The sequence below is a fragment of the Entelurus aequoreus genome, linkage group LG05, assembly GCF_033978785.1.
Source record: "Entelurus aequoreus isolate RoL-2023_Sb linkage group LG05, RoL_Eaeq_v1.1, whole genome shotgun sequence".
NCBI classification, from domain to species: Eukaryota; Metazoa; Chordata; class Actinopteri; order Syngnathiformes; family Syngnathidae; genus Entelurus; species Entelurus aequoreus.
In genome coordinates, this window is record NC_084735.1 from 78,264,262 (window position 1) to 78,277,590 (window position 13,329).

A 13,329-nucleotide genomic window follows, 5' to 3' on the forward strand; every position below is an offset into this window, starting at 1 on the left:
GAAACATTCATTCACTTTCTTCTTTCCTTCGTTAATCTAAACTTTACCACTGCTGGTATTTTTTTTCGATATTTTTATTGTAATATTTTCAGAATGTGTTTGTTCTATTTTTGGCCAATGTAAGACAAAGAAAACAATCTGAAGTTGTCTTTTATTTTGTAGTTTTAATGCCATGATTTTAATAGTCCGGCCCGCGTGTGCACAGATTTTCCTCCAGAGCTAAAATGAGTTTGACACCCCTGTTCAATAACATGCATGCAAAGTACTCGGAAAACATTTCTCATTTGGCAACTCTATCCTGTAGCCACGCCCCCTCCGGTAATATACTTCCTGTGTTGTGACCTCTGTTTACATCGGTCACGTCAAAAATATACCTTCTCATTGGCTACTAATACAGGCTCTAGAACTGCAACTGGTTTGAAACTAACAGTTTTCGGATTGTTGTCATCCAAATATAATTACAAGTCAAGTAAACCGCAGTCAGCGTTCTGGCTCGGAGGGCAAACCGAGGCAAGAGCTGGGCAAATATTTTGACTCGGGGGCCACATTTAGAGAAAAAAATGTGTCGGGGGGCCAAAGTGTATGTGTGTATAAATTATACGTACACATTTAGCTGTAACAATCTGCTGTACAGTATGTGTATTTGGGTCCCTTTTTTTCAGGAACATTAATAACAAAATTCACGATGTCCAATAGAGTTCTAAAAACATTATGACAGACCACCTCAAAAAAACGGAATGGAATTTTACATTTTTTTACTGAATGCGACACCCAAAATGTACATTAAAATAAAGAAAGTGGGATTTACAATAATAACTATGAACAATAAAACACTGAATATTAACAACATAAGAACGTCGCTCCTCTTTTACTTCTCAAACCAGCTCCTCGATACTTTTACAATCAAGCAAAACACGACAAAAATGTAACAAACAGCAACATATGAATGCAAAGTGTAATAAACACCTACAATGTGATATATTATCACTTTTATGCAGAAAGTTCTTGTAAAAATCTGCTTCCGCATCAGTTTGTGACACAGGCGTTTCGGGCTGGCTACTCTGAAAACAAACCCCGCCCACTCTGCTCTGTTCCTCCTCTGAGCTGCTGTGACGTAGATTACCGTAATAACTCATAAAACACGCATAAGCACATATTTCGACCATTGAAATACTTTCTATAGTTCAAGACTTACGGTCATTTAAAAACAGCACTGCAGATCATAATGGCGGTGACAGTTTTGACGTTAAAGGTCTAAAAATAAATTATGTAGAACACCTAGCAGGTCGGATTGAAAATCTTAACAGGCCGCATGTGGCCCGCGGGCCGTATTATGCCTAGACTTGCGCTAGCTAGATGGTTAGCTAACTTGTGAGCTTGTTTCGGTGCTCCTCGTCTTGCAACTCGGTGCTGCGTTTAGGCAAGAAGAACAGAGAGTAGGGATGATACTCGAAACCGGTTTTCCCGGTTGTTCGATAAGAAAAGAACCGAGTCCTCGGACTCGAATCCCTTTTTGAGAACCGGTACCCGTTATCGAGACCACTATAGTAAGGAAAAAGAGTTGGTTCTTTATTCAAATCGCTGGGAACGAATCCCGTCCCGACCAGAAATGCCCCTTGAGACATTACAAGAAATGACGTCACGTAGCTCAGTCATTAGGCGCAGATGGGGAAAGCAGGAAAAAAATGGACCTGAAAAAGCGCTCCAAGGTGTAATAAAGTTCAAAACAAAAGGTATAATCCAATGAATAACTATACTGAGAGATTTGAGCAGGGTAAAACACATGACGAACACTTTTACGACCAACCGGAAACATAGCAACCAGGCTAGCAACGCACCTCCTTTACGGCAGCTGTCGCAACGTTCTTAAAACAACCGCAGCACATACATATATATACAACATATCTCCCTTTTTTAACTTTTGTTTTTCTTTCCTTGTAAACAAAACAAAATCACACTGTAGATGTGTTGTCTGTCTAATTATAAATAATGCAGACGAGGCGTGTTGGCTGAGTTCTTGACGTTTACTTTCACAGCGTGCTCATAACCTCATTCCTAGCTGCCTGGTGATGACAAGCAACAACACTTTTCGGGGCTACCGTGCATGCTCTTCACTCCCGTTGCATGCTGGGTAGTGTAGTGGTTATATTCCCTAGCTCATAATGAAACATCACATCTATCTATCTACCCTATAAGAAAATAATGTTAACTCAATAAAGTGTATTTCTTTTTTTAGCTTTAACTTTTCATTTTTTAGCATTGTAACCACATTTGCAAAGAACTTTTCTCTTCATAGAATTTTCTTTCAATAAAGAAATAAAGTGCAAAAATGTCAAAGCATCATAACAAACTTATGTTATGTCAAATAGCAGCAGAAGTGCACTTTTTGGAGAGCTGTATTATTTTAAGTTTTGTGCCCAAGGGACTGATTTTATTTAACATTATATTATTATTTATACACCTATAGTGATCACAGAGACAGGTTGTTTTTGTGTTACTGTATATATTTTGTTTCTGAAAAATCCCACTTAATATATTTTGGGTAACAACAGTCAATATTTATTTATTTTATTTTATTTTTTTAGGTGGGTAACAGTCAATATTTATTTATTTATTAGATTTTATTTTTTTCTTATATAATAAAAGTGAGCTTTTGTTAAACCAAATATTGTGTGTTTTTTTCCGTATACAACAACCTATCTGGACTCGATAAGAGAATCGATAAGAAATCGGTTCGATAAGAGGATTCGATAATAGGCTCAAACTCGATAATTTCTTATCAAACATCATCCCTAACAGAGAGTACTGTATTTTTCGGACTATAAGTCGCAGTTTTTTTCATAGTTTGGCCGGGGATGCGACTTATACTCAGGAGCGATTTATGTGTGAAATTATTAACACATTACCGTAAAATATCAAATATTATTTAGCTCATTCACGTAAGAGACTAGACGTACAAGATTTCATGGGATTTAGCGATTAGGAGTGACAGATTGTTTGGTAAACGTATAGCATGTTCTATATGTTATAGTTATTTGAATGACTCTTACCATAATATGTTACATTAACATACCAGGCACGTTCTCAGTTGGTTATTTATGCCTCATATAACGTACACTTATTCAGCCTGTTGTTCACTATTCTTTATTTATTTTAAATTGCCTTTCAAATGTCTATTCTTGGTGTTGGCTTTTATCAAATACATTTCCCCAAAAAAATGCGACTTATACTCCAGTGCGACTTATATATGTTTTTTTTCCTTCTTTATTATGCATTTTCGGCCGGTGCGACTTATACTCCGGAGCGACTTATACTCCGAAAAATACGGTACCTGCGGCCAAGACGAGCGTTCGTATTTTTATTGATATTTCATTTCAAAAACGTGGAAGTGATATTTTGACGCGAAAATGAATTTGAAAAAAAACGGATTTCCGCGTGCATGCAGACATTTTACATGCCTGCAAGTGATGTCGATTAGAAGTAGACGGAGTAGATATTGAAAGGGTAAAAGAAAACAAATTTTTGGGTGTAATAATAGATGATAAAATGAACTGGAAATCTCATGTAAATAAATATACAACATAAAGTAGCAAGAAACATGTCAATACTGAATAAAGCAAAACATGTTCTAGACCAGGGGTGTCAAGCGTACGGCCCGCGGGCCTGATACAGGTTTCATCTGGCCCGCGGGATGAGTTGGCTAAGTATAAAAATGAGCCGAAATTTTTGAATGAAAGAAACCGCTGTTCTAAATGTGTCTACTAGATGTCGCAATAGCAATTCTTTGTATCTTTGTAGATGATGCTACATATGTAAAAAAAATAAACCACATGATATTAGTGCACCAGTCGAGGAAAATGAGCAAACTACATAAATAACATACTGTAATTTGATTTGATATTATTTTTTTATCTTGATAGATTGAAAATGAACATCAATGATAAACTGATAAACATTATCACATAATTTATTCAGAAAGTATAAATAACGACAATTAAAGATAGAATACTATTAACCGCAACATGTAAGTGTAAAAAAAAAAAACAACATTATGATTTGCGCATTTTCAGAATGTGCTTGTTCTATTTTTAAACAAAGAAAAACAATCTGAGGTTGTCTTTATTTTTAAGTTATCGTGCCATGATTTTACCAGTCCGGCCCACTTGGGAGTAGATTTTTCTCCATGTGGTCCCCGATCTAAAATGAGTTTGACACCCCTGTTCCAGACCAAAAATCACTTCATATTCTTTATTGCTTGCTAGTGTTAACATATTTGAGTTATTGTGTAGAATTATGGGGAAACAACTACAAATGTGCGCTCCATTCACTAACGGTGTTACGAAAAAGATCAGTTAGAATAATACATAATAATTTTGGATATAGAGAACATACAAACCCTTTATTTATTGAATCAAAAATATTGAAATTCAACGATTTGGTGCATTTGCAAACAGCTAAAATTATGTACAGAGCAAACTATAACCTGCTACCCAAGAATGTACAACAATTCTTCTCAACAAAAGAGGAGAAATATAACCTTAGAAAAAATTTAAAACATTTGTATGCTCGTACAACACTTACAACCTTTAGCATATCTGTATGTGGAATTAAATTACGGAATGGATTAACCAAAGAAATCAAACAAAGCACCAATATGATTCCGTTTAAGAGACTGTTCAAACTACAAGTTCCTACTACTTTTCGGACGTGCTGTAATGAAACATCTGGAAATATGTGGCGCATTACATTGTATCGTATGCATGTTCGAAATAAACTGAACATTGGGGCCTGTGCGCGTTTATACTGGAGTCCGATAAAGATCACATGACTTACTTGTTGTCATAAGAGTCAGCTGCGGGGGAAAAAAGCAAGATTTGGAAAAAAAATCACGTATGGTCCACTTTGGCCTGCAGTGTAAACATAGTAGTTAATCTCATTTAGGTTTTAGGGGGCGAGGTATGGAACTAGACCAGGGGTCGGCAACCCGCGGCTCCGGAGCCGCATGCGGCTCCTTGACCACTCTGATGCGGCTCAGCTACATACATGCCGACCCCCCCGATTTTCCCAGGAGATTTATGGATGTCAGTGGCTCTCATAAATTACTCCCAGGGAAAAAATAATCCTATTTACACTCTAATTACTAAATAAAGGGCGTGCCCTAATTGCACTGCAGTAATTGTCCTCTATAGCATTTACATACAGCGTGCCAGTCCAGCCACATGTTGCATGTTGTTATTACTTGCACACACAGGAGACAGCAAAGCATACTTAGTCATCAGCCACACAGCTTACACTGACGGTAGCCGTATCAAACAACTTTAACATTGTTACGTTACAAATATGCGCCACACTGTGAACCCACACCAAAAAAGAATGAAAAACACATTTCTGGAGAACATCCCACCGTAACACAACATAAACACAACACAACCATTACCCAGAATCCCATGCAGCCCTAACTCTTCCGGTCTACATTATACACCCCCGCTACCACCAAATCCCCCCACACATCAACCCCCCCCCTCTCTCCGTGCGTTGGTTGAGCGGAAGAGTTAGGGCTGCATGGGATTCTGGGTATTGGTACCGTCAGTGTAAGATGTGTGGCTGCTGAGTTAGTACGCCTTGCTGTCACTTACGTGAGCAAGCTGAAATTGCATTCTACGTGTGGTCAAGCAGGTACACTGTTAGGGCAGACTGTAGAGGGCGCCAAATGCAGTGTCATCACGCTCTGGTATTCGGGAGTCTCCCGGGAAAAGTGAGAGGGTTGGCAAGTATGACGCTATCAAGTGCCATTAGTTCAAAACTCGCGGGCTGCACTAACATCAAATTTCCACATTAAAGTGCGTGCCGGTGCGTGTGTCGGAGACCCCTGGTCAACATAGCACAAAGCATTTAAGCTTTGTATGCAGTGTTTTTCATTTTAAATTTTTTTTTGTGGCTCCCATTACTTTCTTTAATTTGTGAAACTTGCCAAAATGGCTCTTTGAGTGGTAAAGGTTGCCGACCCCTGAACTAGACGAAGTCAGAGGGGGAAGATGTGTTTAACTTTCGGTGCGAAATCTCCGCCAAGGCGGGGCTGCGAGATGGACAGCGCGACCGTTTTCAGAGAACGTGCCGGACTTTGGACAGCTCAGTCTGGTATTGCGACTGTTTGTGTTTACTCATTTTTGTAGAATACATTGATGTTTGTCTTCAATACTGTCTTTATTCGAATAAAAGAAAATTCGGAGGACCTTGGTTCCAAACATGACTTTAATCTCAGATTTCTTTACTCGTAATACTACAGTTTTCAATTGTTTAATATCATTATTACTCTGTATTCTTCTTTTTCTTCACACTGTGTGCCCGGATGCTACCTCCTGTATCTTGGAAGGCAAAAGCTGCCATCAAATGCTGTACTGTAGGTCTTAAGACTGCGCAGGCTGGCATTTGAATGTGTCTTTTTTGGCACAACAATACACTTCTTGAAGTAAGTAATTCATGATGAGAGCACACGGAAGAAGATGGCTGTAAAGGATCAGACCGAGGCAGCGGTGCATTAAGGGGCAGAATTTAAAAAAAAGCCAAATTGATAACATTTCTAGCCCCCAGTTTGTAGGCAATATATTAGAGAACATGACATCACTATACTGGGATGTTTTCTTTGGTGTTGTAGCAGAGCATACATGGATCCCATACGCTCTGCATGATGTATATTTCATATTATTTGAAAGCATAGGAGTGAATCCACATGAAGTTATCACCTATAGATTTGAATAAGACATAATAGCAGTACAAGCAAGATATGCGGTGCTGCTGGCATAAATGCCGCTGTTTTTATGCGCAGACGTACAGGCTTAGTGTTTAGATTTTTTTTCCCCCTCCTTCATCTTTTCATGCTCAGTAAGTCGAGCCCTCTAAATGAAACGCTCAGTAAGTAATAGCATCTCGGATCTCCAGAGATTTAACGAGCCGCTTCGTGCAACTCGCTCACCGACCGACCGACCGACCGCCTCTACAGCATCCCTACGCTCCGGGCGAGGAGGCGAGATCCCGGGGAGTCGTCGGTTACCTGAGCGGAGGCCTCTCCCGTGGCAACGTGGTTCTCTCTCGGGTCCTCTCCTCCGGGGACCGGGGTGGGGGTCCGGCCGGGTCCAACTCTCGCTCTCCAGGGTCGGGGGTGGGGGGAGAGGGGCTGCCGGGGTTCCTCACCACCACGCTCTCTCCTCCCTGGTCCTCCGCCGGAGTTCCTCTCTCCTCCTCCGCTGGAGCTAGTGTCAAGCTGGCATGTATCATTCCGCCAAAACACCGGAAATTCCGCCGCTTTTCAAAATAAGTTGAACATGTTTTGAGCTTTGTGGCGTGATATTTAACGACGTTGTTTCAGTCAATTAATATTAAAAGTGGGAAGTAATATTTTAAGCGTTGTAGCGTGATATTAACGTTATTTCAGTCGATTCATATTAAAAGTGAGAAGTCATGTATTTATAAAGTGTAGCCTCGGCTGGGCTGACATAAATATGACATAGCTAGCAGCTAGCTTAGATATGTCACTTACGTTGAAAATAGCAAGAACATTAGATGTATTTAACCCATAAATAACAAAAAGCGTATTATTTGACCACTATTATGTTCTCCGTATGAGTCCCAACACGAATAGCCACTCAAATCATGCTGACATTATTTTGAAAGTAGGAAGTCTTACCAGCTTTCTATGGCAAAAAGGACTGATGACAGCGCATGCGCACGGCGGAGAGGCCTGCTGTATGGTTATTCCTATTCCCCCTTCCCTTTGTCACAAATCCAAGGCGAATCTGTAATTATGAAAAATAGCAGTCTAATTAAAGTCAGCAGGTCGCTTGAACAACCTGTAACAGAACACAACTGCAAATTAAACACAATCTAGATGAATGAATATGCAATCTGTAAATTGTGACACACCCACAAATATTGACATTTCATGTCAATGCTAAAAAAATGGACATTTTAAACAGTGTTTCTTAAGAGCTTTGCTCTGACGCCACCTACTGGCCCCTTTGAAGTGCATCATGTCAAACGGGCTCACGACTGGGAAAGCAGGACAAAAATGCATGTCTGCATGTGTTTTCATGATAAGGTGCTGTTTTTATTTCAATATTCACATCTCACGGTACACGTCTCCAACACGCCTTCTGAATCGTATGAATTTCACCAAGCTTAATACTGACCTCTGCCTCTCCTCCCGGGACTTCCTGCAGAAAATAGTGATTTTTGTTTTGTTTTCGCAAATACAAATAAGCTCCCGGGGTTAGGACTGCCCGACCCCCCTGCTGACCCCGGGAACACCCATCCTACTGTACTGCCACGTGGCACTGGCTGCACTCTCGGAAGTCCTGATTATTAGTGATTACTTACTCTCACAACAACAATACAAACAACGGGAGCGGGTGGGGGCGGCGCAGCCAAGAAAGCACAGGCGCCTCGCTCAGACTGTCTAAAAAACAAAAAACAAAAAAAAACCGTTTTCCAGGATCCTCAAGCCAGTCAGTAGAATTCCACAAGCATCAAGCATGAGACTAGCCGGCACGCCGTAGCGTTCCGGAAAAACCAAAACAAGAAACATGAATTACACCCTCATCTGACATCCCAAATAAAAACAGTAACAACCACTAGGTGCAGACTCTTTTTTTTTTTATCTTTCCTTTGTACAACTTTAAGGCAGGAAGTGTTTTTAAATAGGTCTCAAGTCTTTAATTCATGCCTCCCTGCACAGGATGTATTCTTAAATAGGGGACAAGGGGATTGGGGGAGGGGGCCTGGAAGTAATCTCGTGTCCATCAGGCCTGATCGAAACCCACCCCCAAAAAATAAGTCCAAACCGTCACACGCGACGCTGTGCTATGCCATGTAGATGAAGGTGTTTATATCGGTCTCGTCCCGCTTGATGTACTTGTGATCGATCAGCCACTCGATCTGCTCCTTGATCATCTTCTTCTGTGGTAAAAACATGTTCTTTAAGATCTCCACCAGCTCTGTCTGCAGCTGGGCGTTGTTGATGCGCTTCCTCATCTTCATGATCTGGATTATGGCCTCCTGAAGGTGGGCGGGGGAGAAAGAAAAACAAAAACGGGAGGAATCAGTGCGAGTGACAGTTTGCACCAACAACTAATTCAACTAATGTGAGTGTGAAGCAGTGAGAGTAAGTCAACTTAAAAAGTGTACTGAGACTCCCGGCAAATGGCGAAACACTACAAATAATAGACGTACCCATAACAATTTTAGATGATCTAAAGCGGGGGTGCACAAACGTTTGCCTCTGAGGGCTGAAGTGAATATGTGCAAAAGGGCTAAATTTGAAACGTGAAACACAAATAGTTGGGGGCGGGGTTAAAGGGGGAGGAGTATATTTATAGCTAGAATTCACTGAAATTCAAGTATTTCTTATATATATATATATATATAAATAATATAAATACTTGACTTTCAGTAAATTCTAGCTATATATATATATGTATTTTATTATATACTGTATATATATATATACATATAAATAAAATAAATACTTGAATTTCAGTGTTTATTTATTTACACATATACACACATAACACTCCTTTCTACTCATTGTTGTATTTGAAAGTGCAATGCTTTGCACCCTTTGAAGGAGCGTAGGTATGGGCAGTGTAATATTCTGGGTTGGAGTCAATAACCAGGCGAGGTGACAATGTTACGTCTCTTCACTTCATACTTCAGAACAGACTCCCACACTTGCCGTCAGGGTGCGCAATACAACGTAAACCGTTGGCCAAGTGGACGTGACGACAGCGTGCCTTAGGTCTGTCTGGAAATCGGGAGAAATTCGGGAGAATGGTTGTCCCGGGAGATTTTCGGGAGAGGCACTGAAATTCAGGGGTCTCCCGGAAAATTCGGGAGGGTTGGCAAGTATGCTAAAACAGTACATTTGTCAATATAAGCAAGTATCAAATAATTATAGTTACAAATTACTTACACATACAAAGTCCTGAAGGTAACAGAAACATATTAGGGAGTACTTAGTAACAAACGTTTCCGCATCGTTTAATTTACTGCGTCACGATCTTAACTCCATGAATTATTGTGTCCAATAGGTATCGTCAAAAAAACTAATACCACTCCACTACAACTTAAGACACCATAAGTCCATTCCAGATGGTTAATAATAAATAGGTTAGTGTTTTTAATATAATTGTTCTTTGTTTGACTAATTGCACTTGACCAAGCCTTTTCTCATATTCCACACTACAAATACAAGTAGCTATAAGTATGATTCCTGCTGATATAGAATTTGATTTTTTTTAATTCACCCATTTTGTCCACCACCGACGCTGAGATCATTATTCATGCATTAGTTACGTCTCGTCTCGATTACTGTAACGTATTATGTTTGGGTCTCCCTATGTCTAGCATTAAAAGATTACAGTTGGTACAAAATAAGGCTGCTAGACTATTGACAAGAACAAGAAAGTTTGATCATATTACGCATATACTGGCTCACCTGCACCGGCTTCCTGTGCATTTAAGATGCGACTTTAAGATTTTACTACTTACGTATAAAATACTAAACGGTCTAGCTCCATCTTATCTACTGATTGTATTGTACCATATGTCCCGGCCAGAAATCTGCCTTCAAAAAACTCCGGCTTATTAGTGATTCCCAGTGCCCCAAAAAAGTCTGCGGGCTTTAGAGCGTTTTCTATTCAAGGTTCAAGGTTCAAGGTTTTATTCGTCACATGCAGAGTACACCACAGTGAAATGCTTTTTTCCATGCTCTTCAGATATTGCGTACAGTGGGATCCAAACACTAGTTGCTGAATCTGATACACTAAATACAAAAAATACAAAAAATTGAATAGCTCTGCTGTATATTAATTACAAGACAATAAGTTGCACAATAAGTCCCAGTAGTTATGGTAGAAGTATCAGTACAAGTAAAAGTACAGTAGTCACATACAGTACCAGTGCAATGTCAAATAGTATAACAGTATATACAGTATATACAGTATAGGAAGTAATAAATATTAAGGTGTCTACAGTTCTTTTGGCAGTTGAGTAGTGACAGTAGTATGAACAAAGGTGGAACAGTATGACTTCTTTATACTCTTTTTTTTACATTATTTACAGTCATTGAATGAAGAGTATTGTAGTCTGAAAATTACAGTGGTAAGTAAAGTGATTCTTGTGCGTGCAGTTTTGTGCAATTGTGATAAGTGTTAATCAGCGGTGCAGTTGAGCAGTCTGATGGCTTGGGGATAGAAGCTCCTCCTGAGTCTCTCCGTATTCGGGCTCCAGTACTCTGGAATGCCCTCCTGGTAACAGTTAGAGATGCTATCTCAGTAGAAGCATGTAAGTCCCATCCTAAAGCTCATTTGTATACTCTAGCCTTTAAATAGACCCGTTTTGGACCAGTTGATCTGCTGTCTCTCTTTTCTGCTCTGCCCCCCTCTATCAGCCTCCACGGATGATGCACTAGCTGTTCAAAGTCAGGACACAGGATGGATCACACCTCTTTGCATCAGTTGGGGACCTCTCTGTGCTGCCGACTTTTCTCCATTCCAGATGATCCCTTGCTTGTCTCCCAATGGACTGGACCTTCACATGAAGTCGGGACCCGGGGTGGACCCCTCCTTATGCATCAGTCGGTGACGTCTCTGCGCTGTGACGTGCCTACATGCAATGGACTGGACTCTCACATTATTAACCGTGTCCACTCGGCATCCATTGCACCGGTGGTGGGGTCCCCACATCTGCTGTCCCTTCCAAGGTTTCTCTTTGTTCCCACTGGGTTGAGTTTTTTTCTTGCCCTGATGTGGGACCTGAGCCGCGGATGTCGTTATGGCTTGTGCAGCCCTTTGAGACACTTGTGATTAAGAGCTATATAAATAAACTTTGATTGATTGATTGATTGATTGATTGATTGGCTCGAATACAGGAAAAAGCCAACCTTATGTGTTTATAGGACGACATTTAGATGTTAACTTGCTGTCCAGCTTTGCACAAGTAAACACTCTGCAGGACTGCTTGTATCGGTGAATTTAGGTGTAAGCAGATTGTTTTTTTAAGATATTGGACTGATATCCAATTACAATAGCGGATCGGGACACTCGTGTTATCAATAATATCTACATAGTGCTTAAATTTGATGAAAATATGCTCACTCTTCAACTGTAGCCCTAAAATTGTATGCCGTTTCATCCATACAGTGTATTGTTTTTAGCGTGTTGAATAAAAACGTAAAAGACCAATAATGCCAAGTGGTCCCCCCTATTTTTATTGTTTTCTGTATACGACCCTCTGTCATAAAAGTCTGCACACCCCCGGCTTATACTGTAAAAACATGAAGTCATATTTGGAGGGGGAAGGTGACACCATCTATGCCTAGTAGGGGGAGCTCTCTCTAGGAGGTAGGACGTGCTGAGCGCTCCCCTGCCTACCTGTGTTCTTAGTATCCTGAGCTGGACGATGCCCTCGTTCTCCTCCTCTCGCATCCGCTCTGTGGTGAGCTGCAGCCGGCCAATTAGGTTGATCTTCCCCCTCTTCTGAACCTTGGAATTTTTTCTGAAAATTAAACAAAAAGCACACAAAGTTCAGAGTATGTCCTTTAAGGGGGAGGAGTCACTGCAGAGCATACTCACATAGGCCAATCGTACCATGCGTGGTTCCACGCTTAACTAACCTACAAACCCCGTTTCCATATGAGTTGGGAAATTGTGTTAGATGTAAATATAAACGGAATACAATGATTTGCAAATCATTTTCAACCCATATTCAGTTAAATATGCTACAAAGACAACATATTTGATGTTCAAACTGATAAACTTTTTTTTTTGTGCAAATAATCATTAACTTTAGAATTTGATGCCAGCAACACGTGACAAAGAAGTTGGGAAAGATGGCAATAAATACTGATGAAGTTGAGGAATGCTCATCAAACACTTATTTGGAACATCCCACAGGTGAACAGGCAAATTGGGAACAGGTGGGTGCCATGATTGGGTATAAAAGTAAATTCCATGAAATGCTCAGTCATTCACAAACAAGGATGGGGCGAGCGTCACCACTTTGTCAACAAATGCGTGAGCAAATTGTTGAACAGTTTAAGAAAAACCTTTCTCAACCAGCTATTGCAAGGAATTTAGGGATTACACCATTTTTCTGTCTTGCCACTGGTGAGGGCGGTCGCATCTCTCTCCGCTCCCTCCTTCCCTCCCTGCTTGCTCTCTTTGTTTTTGTCTTGTTTGAACTATTTTGAAGCCTCTTTTCTTGAGCTGTCCTCAAATCTAAACATCAAAATGAATTTGATCAACTGGACTCTCGACGCAATTGACACAGTCTTTT

The 13,329-nt window shown here is 40.3% G+C and overlaps 2 protein-coding genes across 3 annotated transcripts in view; both read right to left on the reverse strand.

The window, feature by feature from the left end:
- The window catches only part of capn5b (calpain 5b), a 139,301-nt gene extending 131,588 nt beyond the window's left edge, over positions 1-7,713 (reverse strand). Inside the window, exons 1-2 of one of the 2 annotated variants that reach the window (XM_062048989.1) lie at positions 7,685-7,713; positions 7,052-7,250 (exon numbers count right to left, since the gene is read on the reverse strand). The gene's annotated coding sequence lies outside the window, so the exon portion shown is untranslated. Of the gene's footprint in view, positions 1-7,051; positions 7,381-7,684 lie in introns of those variants that run through there. The other variant, XM_062048990.1, reaches the window with a different exon arrangement.
- A 369-nt stretch (positions 7,714-8,082) lies between these two features.
- LOC133651063 (cullin-5) overlaps positions 8,083-13,329 on the reverse strand; it is a 43,274-nt gene continuing 38,027 nt past the window's right edge. Inside the window, exons 18-19 of the mRNA XM_062048974.1 lie at positions 12,426-12,549; positions 8,083-9,051 (exon numbers count right to left, since the gene is read on the reverse strand). Of these exons, the coding sequence (XP_061904958.1) occupies positions 8,857-9,051; positions 12,426-12,549 (319 nt within the window). The 3' untranslated portion in view covers positions 8,083-8,856. The remainder of the gene's footprint in view (positions 9,052-12,425; positions 12,550-13,329) is intronic.